This window comes from Dermochelys coriacea, chromosome 3 (genome assembly GCF_009764565.3).
Source record: "Dermochelys coriacea isolate rDerCor1 chromosome 3, rDerCor1.pri.v4, whole genome shotgun sequence".
Lineage (NCBI taxonomy): Eukaryota > Metazoa > Chordata > Testudines > Dermochelyidae > Dermochelys > Dermochelys coriacea.
This window is the reverse complement of record NC_050070.1, coordinates 18,103,005-18,130,673: the sequence shown is the minus strand read 5'-3', so window position 1 is coordinate 18,130,673 and position 27,669 is coordinate 18,103,005. Positions and strand designations below refer to the sequence as shown.

Here is a 27,669-nt window from a genome sequence, read left to right as displayed (position 1 = left end):
TGAAAAAATGAATTAACAGATTCATAGAATTTAAGGCCAGAAAAGCCCATTATCATATCGTAATCTAGTCTGACCTCCTGCATACAATTCCACAAGTGACCTCCTGTGTTGAAAAAACACTTATTGTAGGTGCAAATCTGAATATTTGCATCTCTGACTACCTAATTTGCACTTGCATTCAGAGAGAGAGATTGAGAGATGAATACTCTAAACATTTTGTAGCCACAGCTGAATTACGGGCACAAACTATAAGCCCATACTTGCATCCACAAAAATGGAGGCTGCTCTTTGAAAGTTTTTTCATGTACATTTTGAAAAGTGCCCTTCATGTCTATTGTACTATTTCATTATTAATAGTAATAATATTAATAATGTGGGTACAAGGAGCAAGAGAAGGAGAAAGAAAAGGAAGAAGAGCAAATAAGAGATGGTAAGAAGGTTGAAATGCTTAATAGTACTTATTCTAATCTTCAATAAAATGGATAATGGTCACAAGATATTTAATACAATCATAGCTAACAAGGCTATGAAGCAGTCACAAGGCAGAATCAGAAAGGAATAGGCTACAGAATCCCTAGACCACTTGGATGTACTTAAATCAGCAAATCCAAATGAAACTCGCCATCGACTATAGTGCTTAAAAGAGCTAGTGTGAAAAGCCATTGGTTTATAAAAGCCTCTACCATCCTCTAGAGACGGTGAGATTATACGTACCCTACAAATCCCTTGGTAAAAAACAATGAGATTACCCATACCCTTATTGCTGGCAGTGATGAAGCAGAGCAGCAACTGTGTGTGCTCTCTTTCTCTCACATACACATACAGCTGTATTTCTGTAGCAGTTTGGGTGGGGAAAGAATAAGAGTGAAATGTGACATTAGCTTTGATATGTGACATCAGCTCTCATGCTGATGAGAGAAAGCGACATATTCTAATTATTATTAGCCTTCACAATGAGCCACAAGCTCAGACAGAGAAAGAGAGGGAGAGAAACACAGTTACAGTTTCTCACCAATCTAATTAAGGAAAGGTGGGCGAAAGAGAGAGTGTGCTTTGCTAATTCAGCAGCCGTTGCCTCATTTATTTGAGGAGGCATGGGGGAAGAATGCAGTATCTCTGTGGGTGGAGTCAGAAGAATTGCCTCCTGTTGCTGGAGGGGAGCTCTCCCCTAAATGCCAATTTAAGATAAAGATGAAGACATCCTGGTGTCTAACCCCAGGTTCTCATTTAATGACATGAATATTTGCTTGTGTTTTGTTTTACTTGTGAGTATGGCTGCTTCCTGCACAGGGCCTATTGGAGAAGCAGAAGGGGCAGCTTTCTGACGAACCAGGATTCTTGGGAAGATTGTTTGGCCTGCCTTAGCTGTAGACATGTGAATAGTCCAATTTCTCCATTACTTAAACTATTATTTAGCTATTCCTTTTAGTTCATTACAGCATGAGATAATCATCCCCATTAGAGACTCACTATTAGAGACTGGCTAAACTTTGTCCCCATCAATATCCTCATTATTCCCGGTGTCCTGATTCTGCATTTCATCTTGGCTCCTCTGTAAGGTTAAACTCCCCCAGACTTCTTAAAAAAGGCACTTCCTGAAATCGGAGCTTTGCCTCCCACTGCCATATGTCGACTGTGCTCCCTCTCCCACAAGTTAGCATAATTTTAATGGCATTAAGATGTCTGCAGCCAAGTCCCTGACATTTGTGACTCTAGGGAAAGGACAGAACTTTTTTTCCCCCTCTGCAATACATTTTAGTAGAGGAAAGAGTCACGGAAGAATCTTTTATTTCACTGTATGGAATAGTGGCAGATGGCAGGGCTCAGATTCTTACCTGTGCCCAGGTACTCAACTGATGTTCTGCCAGGCAAAATTTAGGGGCACAAGTGAGATCATTGAGTCTCTCTGATCCTGCGACTGCTTCTGTGGGGCCAGCCTAGAGTTTGGTGTAGATTAGAGTAGTCCCAAGGCTGCTTCCCACACAAGTGGCTTTGACCGCCAAGGAGATAGATAGGAATTGCTACAGGGCAGCCTGCTAAGACCGTGCCTCCTGCATGCCTCCCCACCTTTGACTTGCCCCGTTGCTGCAGGCTGTAGGACGGGTGGCATAGAACCATGTATAGATGGCTCTATACTCACTGAGGATGCCTCCCACCCCAGAAGGAGAAAACCTGTTGTTTTCTACTCCCCTTATACCACTTCCTTGATACAAGTGGATCAGCATGACGCTCAGGATTGAACCCAAAGGGTCCTTCCTGGAAGCGTTTGGCCTTATGCAAATGAATCTCCCAAATCTCATGTTGTGTTAAGGAAGTCCCATGAATTAGCAGTTAGAACAAGGTAGTCAGCATTTGCTTCTAGTCATCTTCCTATCGCTCTGATGCTGGGCAAGTCACTCTAATCATTTTGCCTCGGCTTCCCCATCTGTAAAACCTGCCTGCCTCTTGGCGTATTGTGAGGCTCACAATAATTAATGTGTGCAAAACATTTTGAGCTCTTCAGACAAAAAGGTGCTAAAGAAGTGCAAAGTGTTATTATTATGGTATAGTTGTAAAGTTCATAGGTGTTACTGTTATGCAAACACACACTCATCTCTTCTCAGAAAACTGGACATTTCAGACTTCCAAACCCTTCCTGTTACACTGTTAAATGAAGTGATTGGATTTTGTGAAAACCTGTATTCTTCTCTCTGCCAGACTGAACTCATTTCAGTCACATCACATGCTCATTTTAACTTAGTTTATATATCACGGTGACATGGTTCTAAGGAGGTACGTTAGTGCATAATCCTACTGGAAAGAGATAATTACATGTCCTTCCAAACTGATACCTGTGTTTTAAATTTATTGTAGGGAAATGGGAAGTGGTAGAAGATGTTCCTGTGATTATTATGCTCACTTATCACCTAGCAGGGTGGAACCAATTGTTCACACTAGAAACTGAGAAATATTTCTAACCAACAACTGCTCACTCATCTTTCCCATTCTCCATCCCTATATCTCTACATTCTTCCTCCACTGCAGCTGTGACCTGATTCCCAGACACTAGAGGCACTCACACACTAAGGTGATGAACATGGTTTAAAACAACTAACCAGACAGGTGGATTCCAGCAGGGCTTTGGAGCAGAACCCGGAGCTGGAGCACAGAGCAGCTCTGGAGCAGTGGAGCTGCAGATTTTTGCCTGGAGCTGGAGAAGAACTGGACCACAGCTCCAAAGCCCTGGATTCCAGAAAGTAATGAGTACCTGCTGTTCAGTGGAAGTTTTGGGTGTTAAGTGCCTTTCAGGATCAACCCCTAAATCTTCAAAAATATTTCCTTGAATCTTGGCCCCAATCCCAAATGGGGCCTTTGGGTGCTCCAATAATATAAATGTTTACTAGTAACAATCATCTTTGCTGCTTTTAAAAGTCACCTTTCTTTTACTGTCCTTTTCTAAATATGCAGCCATAGTTAGTTCTTATTGTCCTGATATGTTCCCTATACTCAGCTCCATAAATGCATTCTCCAACTCTTCTATCTCTCACTGTGAAGTATTCTGTGATATGCTGTAAGATAAACAGTGATTTAAAATCAGTTCTCAGTGAATGGACTCTTCATTTATCACTTGCAATTTTCTCTTCTGTGGTTTTGTTTTCCTTTAAGCAATAACCAGTGACAGACAGCTTCATTTCTTCCAATGCCCTTTGCACTACAAGGTTTATTTTATTTGTATAGAAGTTGGGGTCTAGTGTCAGTATTTGCATCGCATCCACAGGAATCTGATTTCTAGGAAAACTTAGAAGTACATGATTTGTTTCACCAACAAATAAATCCTACTAATTAAAAGATAGTTAACAAATTGGATGGTGTTTTTCAGTCTGCACCATAGAAGCTATTCAAACCCAAGCTGCTCATCTGCTTTTGTTTCACACAAAATGATAGAAAAGCCATTTGTTTTCAGTGTGGCAACCAGTCTTAAATTTCAAGGTGAATTCAGGAAGCTAGGAAGATTAATGCCTGTCTCCTGTGCATAAGGTGTCATATTGAGCATAAGTTCAGAATCTGCTTTTACAACAAAATCTCTATATAACAAGAATTGTCAGCTTCTGAAGATAGTTTTTGTCTCTATATGGGACCTCCCCCCTCCCCCCAAAAAAACCTTCAGAGTGGAGCAGCTACGGGATGTGTTGTATTTGTGCTACCTGAACAATAATGAAGGTTTGGGGAATGTATGCAGGATCCATGAAAATCAGAACTGTGTACAGTAAAGCTCAGGTACTAAAGGCAGCTCAAAGTATAATATATTCCCAAATTCAGTAATAAGGGGAAGTGTTTGTGATGGGGGAGGAGGAAACGAAGAATGATTGAAATCAAGCACTAAGGCTGCCATGTGTTCTTTCTCCAGTATGCTGCGGAGTTGCTGGCAGTGGTCCGCCTCCCCTTCATCCATCCCAGTTATCTGCTAAACATTGTTGACAATGAGGAGTTGATAAAGTCTTCAGAGGCCTGCCGGGATCTAGTGAACGAAGCAAAACGTTATCACATGCTCCCACATGCCCGACAAGAGATGCAGACACCAAGAACCCGGCCCAGGCTATCAGCAGGTAAAGCAAAGCTAGCTTCAGAGAAAAAGCTCTCTGATCTGACATTGCCTGCAGTCCAAGATTGAATGGTTCAGACTGTCTGTAGTTTGGATAGGAAGGGGGAGTAAGTGTCGTTCCTCTTCCTTTCACCACCTTTCACTAGCACAGATTTGGGAGCCAGGGAGTCAGAGTTCTAATCCAAGTTCCGACTCTGTCTCCTTCTGTGTAGGGTGACCAGACATCCCGTTTTGGCTGAGACAGTCCCTTTTTTAAGCCCTGTCCCCGCCGTCCTGACTCACCATTATTACCATGTCCTCTTCACCTTCTCCCTACCCCACTCCTGTTTTATCATACAGCCTACAATATTTTTCATAGGTGAGCCTTTAATAAGCAGCAACAATATTCAAGAAACCAAATTATAAATGATAGACTAGCTGCAGACTATTGGAGACCAAAAAAAGACTTGTTTTTCTAAGTATATTTTTAATGAGGATAGAGAAATGGATTGACTGCAAAGTGCTTTTAGATAGGTTACCTCCCCGGTGAGAGATGACACTTTCTTAGAATGTATTTTGGTTAATGCATCTTAGGTGTGGCCGAGGTAATAGTCCTAGTGGGAGGTCGTCAGATGATTGGCATGAACCAACGAGCTTTAACGGCGGTCACTTGCTTAAATCCTCAAAACAATAAATGGTACCCATTGGCCAGCCTGCCTTTCTATGATCGGGAGTTTTTCAGCGTAGTCAGCGCCGGAGACAACATCTATCTTTCAGGTAAGCAGCATACACATTGGGAGCAGAAAAGCACTGGGTCTTCCCAAACTGTACTGTACAGTGTTAGCAGGGAGGAACAGTTGCCAGTTTTATTCAACCACCCCTGGAGGAAAGGGAAAAACAAACAAATATGCTTTTATCACTCTCCATTTCACTTCAGCTCCAATTTTGTCCCAGAGCAGTCAATAGCACATTTTGCAGTTATATAGAGAATAGGTTCAACAACCATCAAACCTGTGAAAGAGGTTTCCAGGCTGTAGTAACATAGTTTAAAACAGTGGCTGAAGCTGGGTCTAAATGGTGGGTTGCTGCATTCAAGATTGATTGAGCTGCTGAATATGTGACTTACACTTAAAATACTTGTTTACAAGAGTGTTGTTGAAATCTCTCCTTTGATAGTAGACCATAGCCCTATAATCTTGTTAGGTTCAATGCTCCTGAAGCCACACTCCTGAAAAGGGTTTATCTAAAAGAGTTGCTGACTACAATTTGTGCTTGAAGTATAAAGGTGTCTGTTTGTATTCAATCATATGGTACATTTCCTTGGATTGGGGAAAAAAGCAACCTCCAGTAGGTAGTTGTAAGGATCCCCCTAGTGGTCCCTAAGTGTAAGTTTGATTATGTCTGAGAACAGAAGGGTTTCAGCGTAGCAGCCGTGTTAGTCTGTATCCACAAAAAGAAAAGGAGGACTTGTGGCTCCTTAGAGACTAACACATTTATCTGAGCATAAGCTTTCGTGAGCTACAGCTCACTTCATCGGATGCATTCCACTGAATGCATCCGATGAAGTGAGCTGTAGCTCACGAAAGCTTATGCTCAGATAAATGTGTTAGTCTCTAAGGTGCCACAAGTACTCTTTTTTTTTTTTTGAGAATAGAAAGAATCTCAGGCAAGGAGTGGTTTGCCTGGTTTTGAATTCCCCCATCACTTCTCCTTATGCTGACTAGAGAGATGTTAGAAACCCCAGGAGCTGAATAAAAATTATTGCTACCAATTGAGCCAAATCTCTTTGTTTTCCTACCAATGTTAAGTTCTCCAGTGGAGGTCTTTGTGCAATCCTGGCCATTTTGTTAACCTAGTTTCTATTAGGAATCCTATTAGGAATCCACATTGCAGACTGTGTAATAACTAGAGTTGTGCAAAAGATTAATAATGAAACCCAACCCCCCAAAGTTTATTAGATCCCTTTCTTGTGAACCTGGTGAATCTGGGTCAGTTTATGGTAATAGGTGGAAACTATGTAAAAGTCAGGAGCCTCACATGGTTTCAGTGTAAAACTTGCTGAGTACCATTGGGTTTTTTGCTTTGCTCAGATGTGAAAAAAAAGCAAATATAAAAGTAAAATAAAATAAAAACACCTGAAACTGCTGTGTTTCACAGTAGATAACACAGGAGGTTTAGTGAAATACCCTTTGGTAAAGCATTACTGAGGAAGAAGCCTGGTTTTGTCATTAAGGCATAGAACTGAGACTCTGGGTTCTGTTCCTGGCTCAATCTCTGACTCCTGGTGTGGTCTTATATAAATCACTTTGCTTTTCTGTACCTCAGTTTCCTATTCTCTAAAACAAGAATAATAATACTTGCCCACCTTATGGGGTGTTGGGAAGTGAAACACTTTGAGACCTTCAGTTAGAAAGAGCTGCAGAAATATCCAGTATTATTAGTATACTGCCTGATCATTTTAAACTCTTTGGCAGTGCCTATAACACTGGCACTGCACTGTAATAGAAAAGCCAACAAATCATGGAAGTGATGCCTGAAAATTAGGAGTTAAACCTTAAAATTCCCTAATTCTACTTTATATGTGTACAAAACACGCTGTTTCTATTCTTTGTCACTTAACTGAATTAGGGATTCTGGATTTCAGAGCGGACAGTGTCTAGCAAGCCAGTCAGTCTCTGCCACATGACACCTTCTTATAACTGTGTGGTAATTGGAAGATTGGAGGTTATTTATGGATGTTGGATGTGTATATTCCTTTATGCACATGTCCTTCTTAGTCTGACATCTTGATATCCTCATGTCATCTTAAAAAAACAAACCTTTGAAACACACGAATAAATGACACCGATCTGCTTCATAGAAACAGATGCTCCCTATTGAGGGTGATTTATTTTAATTACTCAGATGTCATTTGAAGAGCTTTTACTTGGTAACTGGCTTTGATTGCAACATACAGAGGACTACCTGCATCCAAGTTCTCACTTAATTCTCTCCTTTTCTCACCCATGTCTTGTTGGCAGGTGGCATGGAGTCTGGTGTCACGCTCTCTGATGTCTGGTGTTACATGTCCTTACTTGATAACTGGAATCTCGTATCCCGAATGACAGTCCCAAGGTGTCGGCACAACAGCCTGGTGTACGATGGGAAAATTTATACCATTGGAGGCGTTGGCGTGGCAGGCAATGTTGATCATGTGGAAAGGTAAGGTTCTCCTCCTAAAGAAATTATTTGACATGTGATGTAAAAGCACACTGTTGACTCATATTAGCTCAAAAATTTTGATTTGGTCAAAACAAGCTTTTACAGAAGATAAGAAAAATAGAAAAAAACTTTTTTTAAAAGTTCCAGTGGAAAAAATTGTATTAAAACAAATACATAGTAGCTTGTGGTGTGGAAACTGGAGCTGAGACATACCAAATTCATCTCATATAGGCATCCCTGGGGAAAATTTTCAATCCGTATTGAGATGTGCTGAATAGAGCATGCTCGGAACCAGATTTTTCATTTAACTTTTGAATGCTTGACTTTGTAAACTTAATGCTCTTTTAACATAGTTTCCTTTATGTAATTATATATAATAATGTATAAATATTGCATATAAAAAACTGAATTAAAAGAAAATTATTAAGGCTGCAAAATCAAGCATGCAAACATTAGGAAATCCTAGATTTAAGGTTGCCTGTGCCATTTTCATTTGTCCTCCTTTTGTATATGCATTATGATTAGAGCTATTCGAATAACTGTTTTTTCAATATACTGGCAGGTCCGAAAAAAGCCTGCCACAATTTTTTAACATGGGCAAAACAGTATTTCTCTCTCGCTGCATTCTCAGAAAAGACTGAGCCATTTTGTCTAGAATTTTACACACACAAAAAATCAGCATGAGGCAGACACCCAGCATAGAAAAATTCAGCCCAAATGGTTAATGTCCAGTAAAGTTGAAGCTGAAAAAAGGTCTTAGTATGGGAAGTGTCAGGCAAACTTAATAATAGGTGGGGCTATAAGCAGCCCCGCCAATAATGTAATAAGAAATACCTCTGCAACCTTAAAACTACCTCTTTATGCTGTAGGATCATGCTGTAATTGCATGATCACGTACTGCGACACTTCGCATGTCTGCGAATCAACCTTTCCGTGCAGTGTTTGCAATCCCGTCATTGCAGAGGTGAAATGAACAAAAATGAAACTGACTTTGTTGATTCTCTCAGTGAATGACAGAACACAGGAAGTAAACAAGCAGCATAAATAGTGAAGAGTAAATGGATTTTGCTAGCATTGTGCATGCTGTATGCTCCAAGCTGATGATGAGTGGGCCCGGGGGACTAGAGCTATTTCATGGGTTTGCAAAATTTCTTCAAATTCCCAAACCTCTTCTCCTGTAATTTAAAGTCATGCTTTTTTCACAAGGGAAGTGTAGGGGTTTGTTTCTTTTTTAAATCCTCTTTTAGATAAAGAGGAATGACACTGATGCAAGCAGGTGTCCTGTGTGCACTAATAGCCTGTATTTAGTTTTTATTAGAGTATGTCCTTTTGCCCAGTCTTTTTCTTTCTCCGCTCTGATTCTCATGTTCTCTCTTAAACAGATCATCAACAAAAAAAGGAACAGTTTGTATTTGCAAAACCAGTGACTGTGTAGGCTGAGAATTAGGCAAAGCCGGTCCTTCCTAACACTAATTGTATTACTAATAGTTAGTCCTGCCACACGTGCTGGGGACTGGACTAGATGACCTCTCGAGGTCCCTTCCAGTTCTACAATTCTATGATTTCCCAGACCCCCTGTCCCTCAAGATCAGCCCCCAGCCCCCAAAATAAGTCTTATGACTCTTGGGATTGTTATCACACGTCTCATCATATTTGGTATTTTTCTTAAATCCCCAGCTCCCAGAGTCATACAATTGCATTAGAATCTGAGCTTACATTTTAAAGGTGAGAAGCAGATGTCATAGCTCCACTGAATTTCTATCCCTTGTGGAGAAAAGCTTGAAAACATGCACCCTAATGGCTCAGAAGCCAGAAGGCTAATAAGAGAACCCCTAATATATTTTTATCTCATGATTTTAAGGCAGTTCTCATGATTTGGAACTCTTGGGGTTAGCAGCACTGCAATAATGACCTTAACTTGACACCACGTGGTGCCTGCACATTATGATCTCACAGAGACACACACATTTTGATGAAAGGATTTGTGGCTCAGGTCCCAAGAACCCTTAAACTGAGCATGCTAGAATATTTACAGTTTAAAAAAAGAAGGCTAGTGTAGGCCTGTTATGCATGCTTATCCAGTAGAATAGCAGGGTTTCTCCATATTATGGGGGGGGATAGCTCAGTGTTTGAGCATTGGCCTGCTTAAACCCAGTGTTGCGAGTTCAATCCTATGGGGGCCATTTAGGGATCTGGGGCAAAAATTGGGATTGGTCCTGCTTTGAGCAGGGGGTTGAACTAGATGACCTCCTAAGGTCCCTTCCAACCCTGATATTCTATGATATCATTTCCGTGCATTCTGCCTCTGCAGGAGTAGGTAAGCCCTTGTGATGGGGATTTGTTAAACTTGCAATTATAATTAATCTGCTATTATTGATAAAAGTGACTTATGAGAAGCAACAGTAGAACAAAGTGCATGCCCAGATTGTGTGTCCCTTTTGGATTATGCTGGGAGATCAGACGTTTTTAAAAATTAAAGTGAAGGAGAGGGATTAAAGAGTGTGTTAGTTTCATTGCTTAAATCATTTGTGTGCGTGTGTGTTATGCATTTGGTTTTGAAATTGACATTCTGGGCTTTTATCAGTAGAAAAGTGAGGAGAGAAAAAGTTCACCTTAAAAACTGCAATCCACAGACTGACATTATTCAAACTGAAACATCTCCCAATTGCCCCAACATCCTAATTTTAGCAGGTACTCAGAAAATTGAAGGCAGATGGAATAATTGTTCCAAGTCTTATGAGCAATGAGGCATTTTGAATTTGGGTCATCTCTTTCAGGAGAATCATAAATGTTCAGAATAATGTTAATTTAATTGCTCAATTTTCTGATGTCACATGCACAATTAAAACCCAACCCGGAACTTCCCAGTTCCTTCCTTGCGTGTGGGTGGGTGTGGTTATGACCTGCACTAATAGAGAGATTACATTTTCCAACATAGTATGGATTGGACGTTGCTCTTTGAATGTGTCAAGTTTGCTTTGAATGGGGCACAGAAATACAGTCTCAGGAGACCATCTATGCCTTTAGATCATTTATTACCCAGACTAGATAGTATTACATACAAAACACTGCATTATAAGAATGTTGAAGTTACAAAGTCAAGTACTCAAAAGTTAGGAAGTTCCAGAATTAAGATTGTTTGTGCAGTTTTTAGTCAGCCTCTTTGTGAGTATACATTATGATACTGTTGTGAGCTGGGTGAAACCATGTTATGGGTTGAGTTAAAAAAAACCTTGTTCAAGCTGATGCCTCTATTTAAGATAGTTAAGAGGCCACACCTAAAACAAAGCCTAATAGAGTCTGCCCAGAAAATAGCACCGTGGAGGCAGAGGCTGGGTATTGTGACCAGGGGTATGTGGGTGAGTGAGAGTCTGAGAAAAACACTCACACAGAGAAAAGGTGGGAACAGACTGCAAGAGGAAAATAAAGCAAGAAAGCCAAGCAGTAAGTATACAGTGCCTCCAAGCACAGTGTGACCCTGGAAAAACTAGAGAGAAAGCTTTTGGATCTGGTATGTATTGGGTAAAGGGACTTGGGGGCCTGTAAACTAAAAAACTGCTCTTGGTTCCCTCCAGGGCTGGCTGTAGGTTTTTTGCTGCCCCAAGCAAAGCATTTGCTGCCCCAAGCTCCAACAGCGCAACTGCTCAAGCAAAAAAAAAAAAAAAAAAGGCTGGCCGGAATGCCACCCCTGGAATTGTGCCACCCCAAGCACGTGCTTGCTTTGCTGGTACCTAGAGCTGATCCTGTTCCCTCAGCATTCTGAGACAGGACTTTGTGCATTCTTGATAAACAAACAAAACTGCATCAAAGAGGTAACTGACTATCACCAATTTCTACTTCCAACCTGAACATCCCCAGACTCCCAAACTTTGCCTAGCCACTCGGATTTAAAAGGGGCAACAATACAGCCTTTAATTACATGAGCAAATACTATTTTTTTCCACAGGTGATCATAACTTCGTCAAATTTGGGCAGATTTTCATGGGAATGGCAAAAGGCACCTCCCAGACACCCAGGTGACCCCCACCCCTGCCAAATTTCAAGTCCCTACTCCAAAGCAAGGCATCAGTAGAGATGTTCAGTAAAATGGTTCTAAGAATTTTTTAACATAAACATAACATCTTAGTTTCCTTAATATCACTCTGAGAAATGGCTGAATTGTTTTACTGAAATTTTCAGAAAATTCCAGTCTAAGGCAAACATCCAGCATGGAAAATCTCATCTCAAATTATTAAAGTTTGATTAAATTATAATCAGCTGATTTCAGGGTCTTATGGAAAGTGTCCTGCACCCTTAAGTACAGGTACTGCTACCTGCACTGTGTATAATTCATGTATGGGGATTGCATATGGATGGTCATTTGCTAAATGTCTTTTGTGCTATTCATAAAGCACTAATGCAGTTAGGAGCAATTTTCTTTGGACTCCATAGGGTGAGTTATGGAATCATCCCTTCCCTGCTCCTTTGTCTGTACTTTATTTAAACTGTAATCTCTATGGGGTTTTGGCCGTTGGGTGAAATCCTGGCACCACTGAAGTAAATGGGAGCTTTGCTATTGACTTCAATGGGTCCAAGATTTCATCCTTTGTTTTCTAATATGTCTTTAAAGAGCCAAGCAGATGCCACTATGATGGGCAACCTTCTTAAAACCGAAATAGATATATAAATAAACAGAAAGTGTAAAGTATTATTATTTATTAATTTATTGAAATAATTTGTACATATCAGTTGAGCTGATAAACTCACTCGGTGATATGGATGTTTTAAGCACATAGACTCATCTTCTGTGGGACTGGATTGTTGGGCTATGTTTTTGGAAGAAGGGTTTTAAGGAAATAGCAATGACACTACAGTTCTCAATCGAGCCCCTCTGGCAATTTTGACTGTAACAGGAAATAAGTCCCTAGATGTTTAGGTGAGAGATTTTCACACCAACCTGTCTGCTTCTGTTATTCCTGAGGAAATTCTGTGCCAAAATATTAAAGATTATGTGCACAATATTTTAAAATTCTGCAAATGTTATTTGTCAATAAATAAATGGGGCTCCAGCATGGTAGTGGGTAGCACAGACCACTGGCTGCATTGAGGTGAGAGATCACCGTGAAGCCCCAACCTCCCCAGTACAGGGACTCGGCAATGAGGCTGCACCTGACCCTGACACAGCACAAGGGCCGTGCCCCTCTGCACCAGGTGTAGACAGGCAGGCCCAGCCCACCAGGATCCAAGTGTGGAGGAGCTTAGTGTGGGGGGATCTAGGTGTGGGGTGAGAGGTTTCTGTGTAGGGCAATCTGGGTCCAGGAAGCCCAGTGGGCAGAGGTGAAAGTAAGCCGGTACGCCCCGGTATGGCATACCAGCAAGAACCAGTGCACCATACTGGGGCAGTCCAGCTTCCCTAGGGGGCAATTTAAAGGGCCTGGGGCTCCCAGCAGTGGCTGGAGCCCCAGGCCCTTTAAATTGCCTCCAGAGCCCCGCTGCTGGAGCCCTGGGGTAGTGGCTGCAGGGCTCCGGCGGCTATTTAAAGGGCCTGGGGCTCCCCTGCTTCTACTGCCCAGGCCCTTTAAATAGCCGCTGGAGCCCCGCCGCCGCTACTCCAGGGCTCCGGGGGCTATTTAAAGGACCGGGGTGGTAGAAGCAGGAGAGCCGCGGGCCCCTTAAATAGCTCCCAGAGCCCGGGGGTAACGGGGGCTCCGGGAGCTATTTAAAGGGCTGGGGCTCCAGCTACTTCTGCCGCCCCGGTCCCTTAAATAGCTGCTGGAGCCCCGCCGCTTCCCCAGGGCTCCAGAGGCTAATTAAAGGACCGGGGCAGTAGAAGCAGTGGAGCCCCGGGCCCTTTAAATAGCCCCGGGAGCCCTGGGCTGTGCTGCTACCCCGGTGGGGGAGAGGGGGTAGGAGAAGGGGGGGCACTTACCTTACAGGGTGGGCGGGGGCTGACTCTGACCCCCTCAGCCCCGCCCCTTCCGGGGGCCAGAGCTGGCCCCAGCATACCGGTAAGTCAGTCGACTTACTTTCACCCCTGCCAGTAGGAGATCTGGATGCACAGGAGCTCGTTGGGGGGTTTCGGGTGCGGGGGCAATGGGACACTGCAGGGGATCCAGGTGAAGGTGGTTGGGGCTCAGCGAGGGCGGGGCATGGTGTGGGCAGGGACTTGTTGGGGGGGGTCTAGATGTAGGGGGGTAGAGCTTCTTAGGATGAGCGTTCAGTGGGCCTGCTTATCGGGGGAGCCCCAGCTGCTGCCAAGGGGACACCGCGTGCCGGACTCCCGCTTCCCCATGATTTCCCTATCCCCTGTTCTTCTCCATCCCCCTCCCCTCACTCCCACATTCCCTTCCCCCTGCCCTATTCCACCCCCCCCCCCCCTCCTTCCGCACTGCCTCTTTCCTTCAGCTGGGCAGCTCTGCGCTTGCAGAAATGAGGGGGGTCAGTGGCACGTAACCCTGTTTGCCCCCCCATGCCTCACCTCTGTTGGGGGGGCAATCCCCCCCAAAAAACTGCATCTAATGGTCATCCCCCCACACACACATACGTAGCTTTCCTGCCATTTTCTCCAAGGAAGTACAGGAATTCTGCGGGGTGGGGGTGAGCATTTTCTGCTGGTGCACAGTCCCGCAGAATCCCCCCAAGAGTATTCTGTAGCTTGTATACAAATAATGGATGGAGGAATGAAGAGGATCTGTGAACTGGGTTTCTGGATAATGGATGGGGCTTCCTAATACGTGAGATCTGAAAAGGCTGTATATGCTGACTATATATATGGCTAAATGTTTATGGATTTGGATACTTCATAGTAATTATCTGTCTGAAGGGTGTTGAACTATGAAGCATGTTGTTCTGATACAGGGCCTCTAGATTTATCCAAAATTGGCTACTTCAATTTATATGTGCACATGGAATACAGTTTAAAAAAATTAAATATAAAAATAATCTGTAATTGTCTCTTTACACACTGTTTCAGAACTCAGTGTTATATTGATGTCTTAACAAAATTATATCTAGAACCTTGTCCAAGAATAGTTTATTAAGATCTTCAGAACAGTCAGAAGGAAATGAAAAAGGCAAAGCCATTAATATGATTTTAAACATCATGTGAGCCACCTGGAGTGCAGATCGATACTACACAATGAAGCTTCATTTTGTATAGCATCCTTCCTGAAAATTGTATTCCAAAGTTAAATAATGTATAAGATAGGGAAGGGTTGGTGGTCTATAAACTACTGATAATGATAACATAAAGACTTTATAATGTGAATAAATTAAAGCATTCAGTCATAAGGCTGTTTAACTTTAGAAGGAGAGAAATTAAGAGGCTGAGGAAAAGGGGGGAAAACGTGAAAAGAGTTGGAGAGTTCATAAGGCAGAGGGCTGCTCCAAAGGACAGAAGTTGCAGAGTAAAAGCCTGTCTTGCTATTAATGCTGAGATTGTGGGAAAAGGAAGAGAAAGAAAGCACGTGCTAAATGAGATGAGTGAGGTGAGAGAAAGATCAGTCCTATGAGGGAAAACTGGGGAATGCAGAATTTTCAAAACAAGGAGGGTTATTTTTATTTTGCAGGTCTAGTCCATAAACTGGGATGAGGCCAATAGACCCACAGTGTTTGGGTAGGCCCGCCACCAGAGAATGGTGTGGACAGGCTTGGAAACAGGAAAGCAGGAGCTAGCATTGGCATAGTAGAGAGACAGAAGGACGTGTGAAATTTTGCAGAGGGAAAACTTTGGGTGGATGGGATCCAGAAAATTAAGTCTTAATTTACTGTTGTAAACAGCAGAGTCGAATGAGAGGTCTGAGTCAAGGAAAGAGATCAAGATGGATATTTTTTAGGTTAATTCTCTTGGCTGTAAGCAGTTGAATAGAGTGTCAGAAGATACTCACCACTATTGTAAAAGTGGCAGTTAAAGTTAAAGGTGGAGATAACACGAATGAAAGGAAGAATGTAAATAGAAAAGAGCAGAAAGCCAAGGGATAAACTGATTGTGATTCTTCTCTGCACAAGAAAGTTGCATTGATTTAGCTTTATTCTGTTTTTAAACCAATGTAGTTAATTCAGTGTAAATCCCTGAGTAGACACTTTAGGAGTTGACTGAAGTTAAACCAGAATGATCTGGTGTTTGGAAAACATGCCAGAGAGACACTTAAGAAGATCAAACTACTGAGCTTATAAAAGGGAAGGTTAAGAGGTGACATGATTATGTTCCACAAGTGTCTTACCTGGACAAGAGATATTTGATAGTAGACAGCTCTTTTATCTAGCGGAAAAAGGCATGAGATCCAATGGTTGGAAGCTGAAGCTAGAGAAATTGAGACTAGAGAAATAAGGCACATACTTTTACAGTGAGGGTAATTAACCATGGGACGAGTTACCTAAGGACAGGTGGATTCTCTATCACTTGAAGCCTTTAAATCAAGACTGCATATCTTTCTAAAGATATGTTATCGCACAAACAGATGTTATGGGTCGGAATGTTGGTCAGCGAGGAAGAGAAAGGAACAACTACTGCATGCTGACAAAATGAGAATACTCAGGTGGTCACTGTGGTAAGACAAGAGCTGATAGGCTACATGATGAAATGGTATGAGCCATGATGCAGGTAGCCCCCAACACAGAAAAGCTGAGGGAGTATCCACTTAGATGGCTGGGACATAATGGGCCATTTCATTTTGAATGGTCCCTTAGAATATGCTCCCTTAGAATAAAGTGCTAACTACTTATGCTAAAAAGAAAAGGAGTACTTGTGGCACCTTAGAGACTAACACATTTATTTATTTATTTATTTGAGCATAAGCTTTCATGAGCTACAGCTCACTTCATCGGATGCATGAAGTGAGCTGTAGCTCACGAAAGCTTATGCTCAAATAAATTTGTTAATCTCTAAGGTGCCACAAGTACTCCTTTTCTTTTTTGCAAATGCAGACTAACACTGCTGCTACTCTGAAACCTGTACTTCTGTTTGATCTTGTATTTAGCTGCAATACTCTGAGTACCTTTCCCAGATCTGGGGAAGAGGTCTGTGTTGCTTGAAAGCTTGTCTCTCTCACCAAGAGAAGTTAGTCCAATAAAAGATATTATCTCACCATCCACCTTGTCTCTCTAATATTCTGGGACCAACACTGCTAAAACAACACTGCATACAGCAATGGCTGGGTCATGTGAGATGACAAGATGTGGGATATGTTGGCCAAAGAATACAAGAGCTAGTAATCACATGACAAAGACCATGAGCAAGACCTAGAAGAAGGTGGTTCAAGATGCTAAGAAGGACATGAAGAGGGTTGTTTTCAGCTTGGAAGACACTTGTCAAGAATGTTTGAAGATGAAGAAAAGACCTGCTGACACTGATTGCCAGGACAAGATGAAGGCAAAGAAGAAAAAGAGGATTAATCAGTTGTTTTCATTATAAAATCAGGGATGGCAACAGATCAATTACCAATACTAGAATTATTGGGGGACAAGTGGTAGCTACATGTATCCTGCCAGCAGTGTATCAAACTATTTTTATTACACAATTTTGTCCATATCTATTTTTTAGGATGAGAGTGAATATTGCCATGAATATTACTGCAGAAAGGGACCTGGGGGTCATAGTGGATCACAAGCTAAATATGTGTCAAGAGTGTAACACTGTTGCAAAAAAAGCAAACATCATTCTGGGATGGATGGATGGATGTATTAACAGGAGTGTTGTAAGCAAGACACAAGAAGTTATTCTTCCACTCTACTCCGTGCTGATTAGGCCTCAGCTGGAGTATTGTGTCCAGTTCTGGGAGCCACATTTCAGGAAAGATGTGGACTAATTGGAGAAAGTCCAGAGAAGAGCAACAGAAATGAGCGAAGGTCTAGAAAACATGACCTATGAGGGAAGATTGAAAAAATTGAGTTTGTTTAGTCTGGAGAAAAGAAGACTGAGGGGACATGATAACAGTTTCCAAAAACATAAAAGTTTGTTACAAGGAGGAGGGAGAAAATTGTTTTTCTTAACCTCCGAAGATAGGACAAGAAACTATGGGCTTAAATTGCACCAAAGGCAGTTTAGGCTGGACATTAGGAAAAACTTCCTAACTGTCAGGGTGGTTAAGCACTGAAATAAATTGCCTAGGGAGGATGTGGAATCTCTGTCACTGGAGATGTTTAAGAGCAAGTTAGACAAACACCTGTCAGGGATGGTCTAGATGATATTTAGTCCTGCCATGAATGCAGGGGACTGAACTAGATGACCTCTCAAGATCCCTTCCAGTACTGTGATTCTATTAGTTTTGCATACAAATATGAGGTTTATATCACTGTGTAATTATATTGTAAGTTTTTAAGTGATGCTTTTAGTAGTCAAATGCAGAGTTGGTACCTTATTTTTGGCACCAAATTTGAAAATTAGATCTAGTACAGGATTGTGCCCCATCATATGTTCCTGCCTCCATATTATTTGATATTTTTTCTGTTTCTTCTCCTAATGATTCAGTTTTTTTCTGTGCCATTAAGTTGAAAATCTTTAGAAAGTGCACTTCTCAGTGCTCTTTATTATATGGAAATTCTCTCATTTTAGTTGGTTAAAATGTACCTCCATTTTGGTTTTTCATTTTTATTAATTTATTAATAGTATCAGTTATTTTTATTGAAATGTTACTAGTGCAAAATAAATCAGTTCCTGTCAGTTTATGCTCCTTAAACTATTACCTGTCTTTTATCTCTTGTTTGGTTCCACGTTTGGACATTGTCAGTATGTCTACACTGCATCTGTGAGCAGGCTGGGTCCACAGACTTGTGTGGGTGGGGCTTGCATTAGCGCATTAAAAATAGCAGTGCAGACAGTGCTCTGATGTTCCAGCTCAGGCTGGAACTTGGGCTCTCAAACCCGCCCTGTGACCGCAGCCTGAGAGTTCAAGCTGCCACCCAAGTTATAGTGTCAGAGTACAGTCGATACACAGCTGGTTTTAGTGCTCTTACGCAAGCCTGGCCAATACAAGTCTGCGGGCTTGGGCTGGGAGGCTCACTCCCCGATGGTGTGCAGACATATCCTGGCAGACTGAGAGATGTGTCACAAAGGGAGAATATCATTCGGAATAAATATATCAGTTTCAGAAAGAGATTCTGAAGACCAGGAATCTAGAGTATTTGCATGTTGTAAGCATCCATCCTATTATCAGGAGCCAAAGCTCTAAATGGGTGATGAAGGCTTGTGTGTTTGTCATCAACTGTTCCAAGTTACTACCATTAGGCAACTACTATTTGACTGAATGTGCCATTACATGGAAATATTGAACCATGTTGTTTTCCACTGTCTCCAAGTCTCCTTTTACTGGAGCTATTTGGATTACTGCCACATTATTTAAAAAAATAGGTGTCTGATCTTGGGACATTGTCTAAAATGAATCTTAATCCATTGTTTATTAACTGCACATTCTTATGGTCAATGGCTTAATTAAATCAGATACTGATGACCTTAAAACTAATTTAGTGCTCTAATGAATATTCTTTTCTGTTGCGCTACATGTTAAAAATGGATGCAATGAGGAAATCTTATTCCAGTAGCAAACTCCCCATTAACATTTGCAATATCCTGCAATGAAGTGTAGTAGTAGCTTGATACATACAGTGGCAATTAAATGGAGGCAGTTTACACATGCACAATATGTGCATTAATGGCTAGCTAACTAGAATAAAAAGAGCTATCATTTTGTATTATGTTTGATGATGAGATGAGCTTCACAAGCTAAACAATTCAAGTATATTAAAAATTCCCTGCCTCTGGTTGCTGTTGGATATCACCACAATGATTTGCAAGAATAATCTTACTGTATTCCAATTAATAGAAATTAGTTAGTGGAAGTCATCTTGACAAAGGTGTCCTGAGTTTCTTTAGCTCAAGCTATAATTAGGCTTGAGAGGCATATGAAGAAATAGATCTGGTTTTCTCTGTGCCTTTATCATTATCTTCTTAAAGGTTAGAATGCGGCATTAATGGCATTATCTACCAAAACAGTTGGATTGCTTTGGTGTTAGAAGGTATGTTTTCAGGTCTGTTTTATCTGTCTGCCTAGCTGCCCATCTCTCTGTATGTTTTATCTGTCAATCTGTCATGCATTTACAATTCATCCATCACTGTATTATCTGGACTTATTCCTTTTGCTTTTGTTTTAGGTATGACACAATCACCAATCAGTGGGAGACAATAGCTCCTCTGCCAAAGGCTGTGCATTCTGCAGCTGCCACAGTTTGTGGTGGCAAGATCTACGTGTTTGGTGGGGTGAATGAAGCTGGTCGTGCCGCTGGAGTCCTTCAGTCATATGTCCCTCAGACTAATGCCTGGAGTTTTATAGAGTCTCCAATGATTGGTAAGTGATCAGCATTTCACAATTTAAAAAAGAAATAAATGTCATGATATAAATGTCTGTACCACAAAATAAGTAAACCAAAGGGGCTGAATGTAAAGATGTCTTTAATAAAAGGCTGAGGAAAAGGTGTTTGTAATAGCAGTGTTGGACGGGGTTGGTAACATTATGTAATATATTAACCTGGAAATTCAGTGGTCTGGATCCTTCACTCAAGGCAAATGACATTTATTAATACCCCTGGTTATTTAGCTAGAAGGGGTGGGTTCAAGGTGGGGACAGAAAGGAAAACAACACAGATATGGATACCCTATACATTATACAGTGCACTAAAATTTTGTTATGCCATCAAATGTCACTTCATGCCTAAAACAATGCCATTCATTTAATGGATTATTATTACTGTTGTTGAAATTCCTCTTGTCCCAAAGGAAGCAAAGGTCTTTTTTGCAGGAACTCATAGATGTTGTTCAATGGAATTCACCCTGCAGGATAGAAAATCCACAAGACAGGTGGACTATGAAGATCCAGCACTGTTTTTATTAGTTATGTTTACAGTGCCCAGGCGAGTGCTACATGCCTTACAGAACAAATAGAAAAACCGGGGGACTAAAAATTTCAAAAGCACCTAATGGCTAGATCCTTTAAATTCTTAAATAGTCATCAGAGCAGGGACTTAGGTGCCAAGCAGCTTGGGAGTCAGGACGTAGGTGGCTTTGTGCATGCCCACCGTCAGAAATTAGGGCCCCTAGGGGACTTTACCAATGGAAACATAGGTGCCTACAGATTAAGGTGGCAGCCAAGCAGGGGTTTTGAGGATCTAAATTTCACACCTGTGCACCTAAAATGGCATTTTGGCACCTACATCCATTTACAGAGATAACCCTAAGTGACTTAGAAGCCTAATGGTAAGTCTGTACAGGAGCTGGAAGATATAATTTCCAGCTCAAATAGACATATACACTTTAGCTAAGATCAAGCTAACATGCTAAAAATGGTGGTGGTGGTGCAAGTAGGGAGATGGGCTAGCTGCCCTGAGTATGATCCCGTCTGAGAACCTATGTACATATTAGAATAGCTAACCCCTCCCACCACTCATGCCACTGTGGCTAGATTTCTATTTTTTTGCACACCAGCTCCATCAGAGCTAGCACGGGTATGTCTATGAAGGCTGAAAAATTACACTTCCAGCTCCAGTGTAGACATTCCCTAAGCATAGGCGCCAACTCTGTGGGTGCTCTGGGGCTGGAGCACCCACGGGGAAAAATTGGTGGGTGCTCTTCACCCATCAGCAGCTCCTCGCCCTGCCCCAGCTCACCTCTGCCTTCACCTCCTCCCCTGAGCATGCCGCTGCTTCCGGCTTCTCCTCACCCCCCCCAAGTACTTGTGCCGTGAAACAGCTGTTTCGTGTGGCAAGTGCTGGGGGGGGGGGGAGGAGGAACGTGGTGCTCTCAGGAACAGGCAGGGCTGGGGCAGGGATTTGGGGAGGAATCCAATGGGGCAGGGAGGGGGTGAAGTCGGGGCTGGGGGGTGCGAGCACCCACTGGCACCAAGGAAAGTTGGCGCCTATGACCCTAAGATCCATTCTCAAAAGTGACATAGGCACATAGGCATCTAAATAGTATTGACTTTCAATGGGACTTAGTTTCCTAAGGCCCAGATCCTCAAATGTATTTAGGCGTCTAACTCCCATTGAACTCCCAAGTGCCGGAACACCTTTGAAGATCCAGGCCTAAATTGCTTTTTAACATGGGACTCTTTTGACACTTCAAATCAAGGGTGCTTTGCCTAAAGATTTTAAACTCAATGTTAAATAGGACTACTAGGACATGGTTATTCAGGTTATGCCGGAGCACATATACAGATGTCCAAAATAAACTCCATTTTCCCCCTTCTGTATATTAATTATTAATAGTATTTTATTTATGTATTTATTTATTTACTACATCCCTACTTCAGGCATCGTGGAAGAAGCAAGTCTTGGGGAGCCAGTTTTTGCCTATAAAATCTGTGTTTATAGCTTCCCCTGTGGATAGAGCATTGCTCTTTTCCTTTTCCCTGGCTGTTCTTTGTGTCCAGTCTAACATAACATGACATGCATATGATGTAGCATGAAGCACCCAGCAGGAGGGCATCAGCCACCAACAATCATATTTATGTATTACAGCAATGCTAACAAACCTATTTCCTGTTTTTTTCCATCACATGGACCAAACGGCTGCTGTTCATATAATCGACTGAGTGACATTATGAGGTTTTTCTGTGCTCAGAGTATACTGCAAAAATGAATGTATTATGCAAAAAAATATTCCTTTTCCTTACCAAATTAGTACAAATGCCACAGGAGCTGAGAATTCATTCCCTGGACTCATTATATTGTCTAGCAGGTGTCAAGGCCACGCGTGCTTGGAAAAATCATCCAAAAATATCCCAAGATGGGTACATCATACATTTTCAAATAAATTGTATTATTTCCTAACAAAAAATACATCAAAACCATCGATGGGGGTGGGGGATGGTATTTGTGCTTTTTTTGAGAAAATGTAAGTAGTGAGTTAACAAGATTCTGAAAGTGTAACATTCTGTGATTTTTTATTGGAAAATAAATACTACCTATTTATTTGCAAATTTATAAAGTCGTTTAACACAAGAGACTGAAAAAATTGCACCCCTACTGGAGGACGTCTCTGCTAGTGATACTATGCTTGATCTTAACCAAAAGGCCTTGAGATTATTGAAAATATACTTAATTTTTGCAACTGTGAAGTAGTAGTAGTAACCATACTGATAAAATGTCCTCCCACAAAAGCTTGGGGGACACTGTACCGGAGAATGACATTCCACATTCAATATGATGAACAATGCAAAAAACAAAGGCAGAGAGAATGGGACTTGGTGGTCTTTTTATAAAAGGAAAATAGGATTAATTCCAGTATTTCATGCCCATAGTAAAAATGTGGTGCTCTGTTGACCTTAGATAAGATAATGGGCTCTTTAAATAAGTGTTGTGTGTGCTCAGATTCCCAGAATACAAGCAGCTCTTGAATGTAACCAAGACCAACCCTGTAAAGGGCTTTTTCACAACCAGTAATATTAGTTTAAAACCAGTCTGTGATTCTAAGGTAATCAGTGACGAGAATGCAGGGTGGGCAAGTATAAAATCATAGGACTGGAAGGGACCTTGAGAGATCATCCAGTCCAGTCCCCTGCACTCATGGCAGGACTAAGTATTGTCCAGACCATGCCTGACAGATGTTTGTCTAATCTGCACTTAAAAATCTCCAATGATGGAGATTCCACCACCTCCCTAGGCAATTTATTCCAGTGCTTAACCACTCTGACAGTTAGGAAGTTTTTCCTAATGTCTAACCTAGACCTCCTTTGCTGCAATTTAAGCCCATTGCTTCATGTCCTGTCCTCAGAGGTTAGGAACAAATTTTCTCCCTCCTCCTTGTAACAATCTTTTATGTACTTGAAAACTATTATCATGTCACCTCTCAGTCTTCTCTTTTCCAGACTAAACAAACCCAATTTAAAAAAAAGAAAAAAAACAATGAGGAGTCCTTGTGGCATCTTAGAGACTAGCAAATTTATATGGACATAAGCTTTCATGGGCTAAAACCCACTGCATCAGATGCATGTAGTGAAAAATACAATAAGCAGTATAAAGACTGGGACTGGATGGGTCACTACAAAAAGTAATTTTCCCTCTGCTGATACTCAAACCTTCTTGTCAACTCTTGAGAATAGGCCACTTCCACCTTAATGGTATTGGCCTCGTTAGCCCTGACCCCCCACTTGGTAAGGCAACTCCCATCTTTTCATGTGCTGTAATATTTATACTGCTTACTGTATTTTTCATTCCATGCATCTGATGAGTGGGTTTTAGCTCACGAAAGCTTGTGTCCAAATAAATTTGTTAGTCTCTAAGGTGCCCAAATAAATTTGTTAGTCTCTAAGGCGCCACAAGGACTCCTCATTGTTTTTGCTGATACAGATGAACACGGCTGCCACTCTGAAACCAGTTTTTTCAATCTTTCCTCATAGGTCTTGTTTTTCTAGTCCTTTGATCATTTTTGTTGCTCTTCTCTGGACTTTCTCCAATTAGTCCACATCTTTCCTGAAGTGTGGTGCCCAGAACTGAACCCAATTCACCAGTTGAGATCTAATCAGTGCAGAGTAGAGCAGAAGAATTACTTCTTGTGTCTTGCTTAAACACTCGTGCTAATACATCCCAGAATGATGTTTGGTTTTTTTTGCAACAGTGTTACACTCTTGACACATATTTAGCTTGTGGTCCACTATGACCCCCAGATCCCTTTCCGCAGTACTCCTTCCTAAGCAGTCATTTCCCATTCTGTAAGTGTGCAGCTGATCATTCTTTCTTACGTGGAGTACTTTGCATTTGTCCTTATTGAATTTCATCCTGTTTACTTCAGACCATTTCTCCAGTTTGTCCAGATCATTTTGAATTATAATCCTATCCTCCAAAGCACTTGCAACCTCGCCAGCTTGGTATCATCTGCAAACTTTATAAGTGTACTCTCTATGCCATTATCTAAATAATTGACGAAGATACTCCACAGAACTGGATCCAGAACTGATCCCCATAGGACCCCACTCGTTATGCCCTTCTAGCTTGACTGTGAACCACTGATAAATACTCTCTGGGAACGGAATGACATATAGTAACTCATACTTTTAAGTCCATCACTTCCAAGAAGTCAGGTGCTAACCTATCCAAGCCAACCTTGGCAAGAATGTTGGCATTTTAGGGAAGTAATTTGTTTTTAGTTATCTCAATGCTAGTGAAACAAGCTGGAGACCAAAGTACTCTCTCCACAGAACAGATACAGCATAGGCAACAATAGTAATACTTGCATCCGATGAAGTGAGCTGTAGCTCACGAAAGCTTATGCTCTAATAAATTTGTTAGTCTCTAAGGTGCCACAAGTACTCCTTTTCTTTCAACAATAGTATGAGCTCTTTCACACAGCCTAGCCAATCTGCCTCCAATCTATGCCACTTAGATTTCTCCTAGGAATAAGAAGGTCTTCATTCATTTAATCCCTGGCTTATCTGCTGAGCCTGCCAGTAAGTGTACCAAATGAGATACTTATGCACTAGGACTGAAACTTGTTTACCACAGGTCACGAAATAGTTATCAGCAGTAATAACTTTTTGATGACTGCAGACCTGGAAATATACTCAGTGGAGTCTGTAAGGTTTTGTCTACACTGCAGTTAGACACTCTGTGGCAGACCCATGCCTTCTGATTCGGACTCACAGTGCTTGGGCCAAGGAGCCATATAATTGTGGTATAGCTGTTCAGGCTTGGGCTGCGGACTGAGGTCTGGGACCCTCTCACCTCACAGGGTTCTAGAGCCCAGGCTCCAGTCCAAACCCGAACGTCTACACCGCAGTTAAACAGCCCCTTAGCCTGAGCCCTGTAAGCCCAAATAAGGGGCCTGGGCCAGCCGCAGGTTTTTCATTGCAAAGTAGACATACCTTTGTAAACTTGAGATGCTGTTGATTGGCAGGATTCTATAGTTAAACAGTCTCACGTCTCTTCTTCCCAGTCTCTAACATCTAACAAAGCTGCCACTTCGTAACAATTCTGGTAAGTGTAGTGCCACAAAATCAAACAAGCATTCATACTTGCACTGCTTACCTTTTCATTTCTTGCTATGCTGTCCTTACAGAGCTGAAGAAAATGTATTTCATGTACAACTTCCTAAGGCTTGTCTTTTTTAACAAGACTGCTGTAGACATGCTGAAGTCAGTGATTGTAAATAAGCATAATCATCTTGTCACTTTGTGTTTTAGTTCACTTCGTGTCTAATGCAGGGCACTAAAATGCACCCTTTATGCAATATCAAATAACCAGTTGCCTACATTAATACAACTATAAGTTTTGATTTGTGTTTCTGAATGGGTTTTCCATTTAAAGCTGCCCACAGTTTATATGCAAAATAGTTTTATTTACCTATTTCCATAGTTAAATTTTAAAATCTTATAAGTGCTGTGGGAAAGCACAGGTCAGGGACCCATGAACATTTCTGGTATCTAGTCTAAATCTAATTTCTTATACCCTGTCCATCTCTGGATCATTAGGTTCCCCCCTAGTCTTCAGCTCAAACTCTCACATGGTGGCAAGAGGTTGTGACTTTAGGACTCAGTTTGGTAAGTGTCCACCCTCTGTTTCCCTAGGTGCCTCACTGGTGGAGTTCCCCCTCTGTTCTTAAGGTAGGTAGCTCTCCCCTGACTGCAGAAGTTCTCCCCAGACTGGTGGATGGAGATGGGCCTCCCTCGGCTGTTGAGTGAGAGAACAGGGCTCCAGATGCCTTCCCAATGCCAGCTCTTCAGACTGGGCAGGCAAGCACTGGCAGGAAGGGATAGGGGCTACAGGATTGCCATTCAGTGCAGCTGCAGCTTGTCTTCCTTTCCTTGCATCTAGGATGATTTCATGGGACTACATCTGATGTCTCCCATGTGCTCTAGAAAGCTCTTGTCAGGGCAGATGCATAGAAACACAGAAGGGGATTACCCAGTAGCAACTGCCCTGGCAATAGCTGGTGCAACCTGTCAGCTCAGTCCCAGCATCTGAGAGGGCTGAAGCTGTCAACAGGATGAGCCAGCCTTAATGTTTCCAGTCAGGCCCTATCAAATAATTCCATCCCCCTACTCCTGTATCAGATTCTCATTGCCATGATCACGCCATTATAAACGGAGCTGGCCTAAGGATTTGAGGGAGGGAATGTGAGATCATTCTTTGGCTCTGCCCAAATTCAGTGGTTTCCTTGACACACAGACTGTGTTTGGCAGGATCTTACCCCAACGCACACAACTTCCCCTTCACCCATTCTCCTGCTGCACCTGCCAACCTCCCCTGGCTGTGTTGGTTTATATCAGATCACATTTTGGAAGAAAAGGGCTAGAAACTTACTTTTTTTTTTTTTTTTTACTAAAATGGAAGTCTAAATTTTGCTTTTGTGGCTGTCTGCTAACCAGGGGCTTGCACAAGTCTCTACCAGCTCCTCAGTGACGTGTTGTCATGGAAACTTTCTCTTGGTGAAGATGGCAATGCTCTATTAGATTCCTTTCAGTAAGGTTGGATAAGGAAAGACATTTAGAGCCTGAGGAGAACACAAACTACAATTTCAATTTCTTTCTGGCTGTTTCTCTCAAGAGGATCTCAGGTATAGAGGGCTATGTTGTTCACTCTTTTGCCTCAGAAAGGGCAGACAGGCACTAGAGGCGTTTGCATGTAGGCCAAAGATGTGCTTGGCATCCTTTTCTCCCATGGAGGGTATCACTGCTTTCTGGAATGTGCCGAGACAGCACATGGTAAACAGCAATTTAGATACTAGGGAAAGATCTGAGGCCAGGTCTCTGAGGCCTTCATCACTGCTTCTTAGGAATGTCTGAGAGAATCAACCAGCTAATTATATGCCCAGCCTGAGTGTTCAGTCAGAGCACTAAGGCTGTCATGAACACTTTGAAGACAATATTAACCATGTCTGTACATTTCTACTTCATAATTCCAGGGCTGATTTGTCTTTTTTAATTTAAAGGAGTACCAACTGCTGT

At 41.9% G+C, this 27,669-nt stretch overlaps 1 protein-coding gene across 5 annotated transcripts in view; it reads left to right on the top strand.

The window, feature by feature from the left end:
- Positions 1-27,669, top strand: part of KLHL29 (kelch like family member 29) — a 614,706-nt gene that overhangs the window by 558,403 nt on the left and 28,634 nt on the right. For all 5 annotated transcript variants that reach the window (XM_043510166.1, XM_038395785.2, XM_043510165.1 and 2 more), the window contains 4 exons: positions 4,388-4,586; positions 5,156-5,338; positions 7,582-7,762; positions 19,889-20,082. In XM_043510166.1, the coding sequence (XP_043366101.1) occupies positions 4,388-4,586; positions 5,156-5,338; positions 7,582-7,762; positions 19,889-20,082 (757 nt within the window). The remainder of the gene's footprint in view (positions 1-4,387; positions 4,587-5,155; positions 5,339-7,581; positions 7,763-19,888; positions 20,083-27,669) is intronic.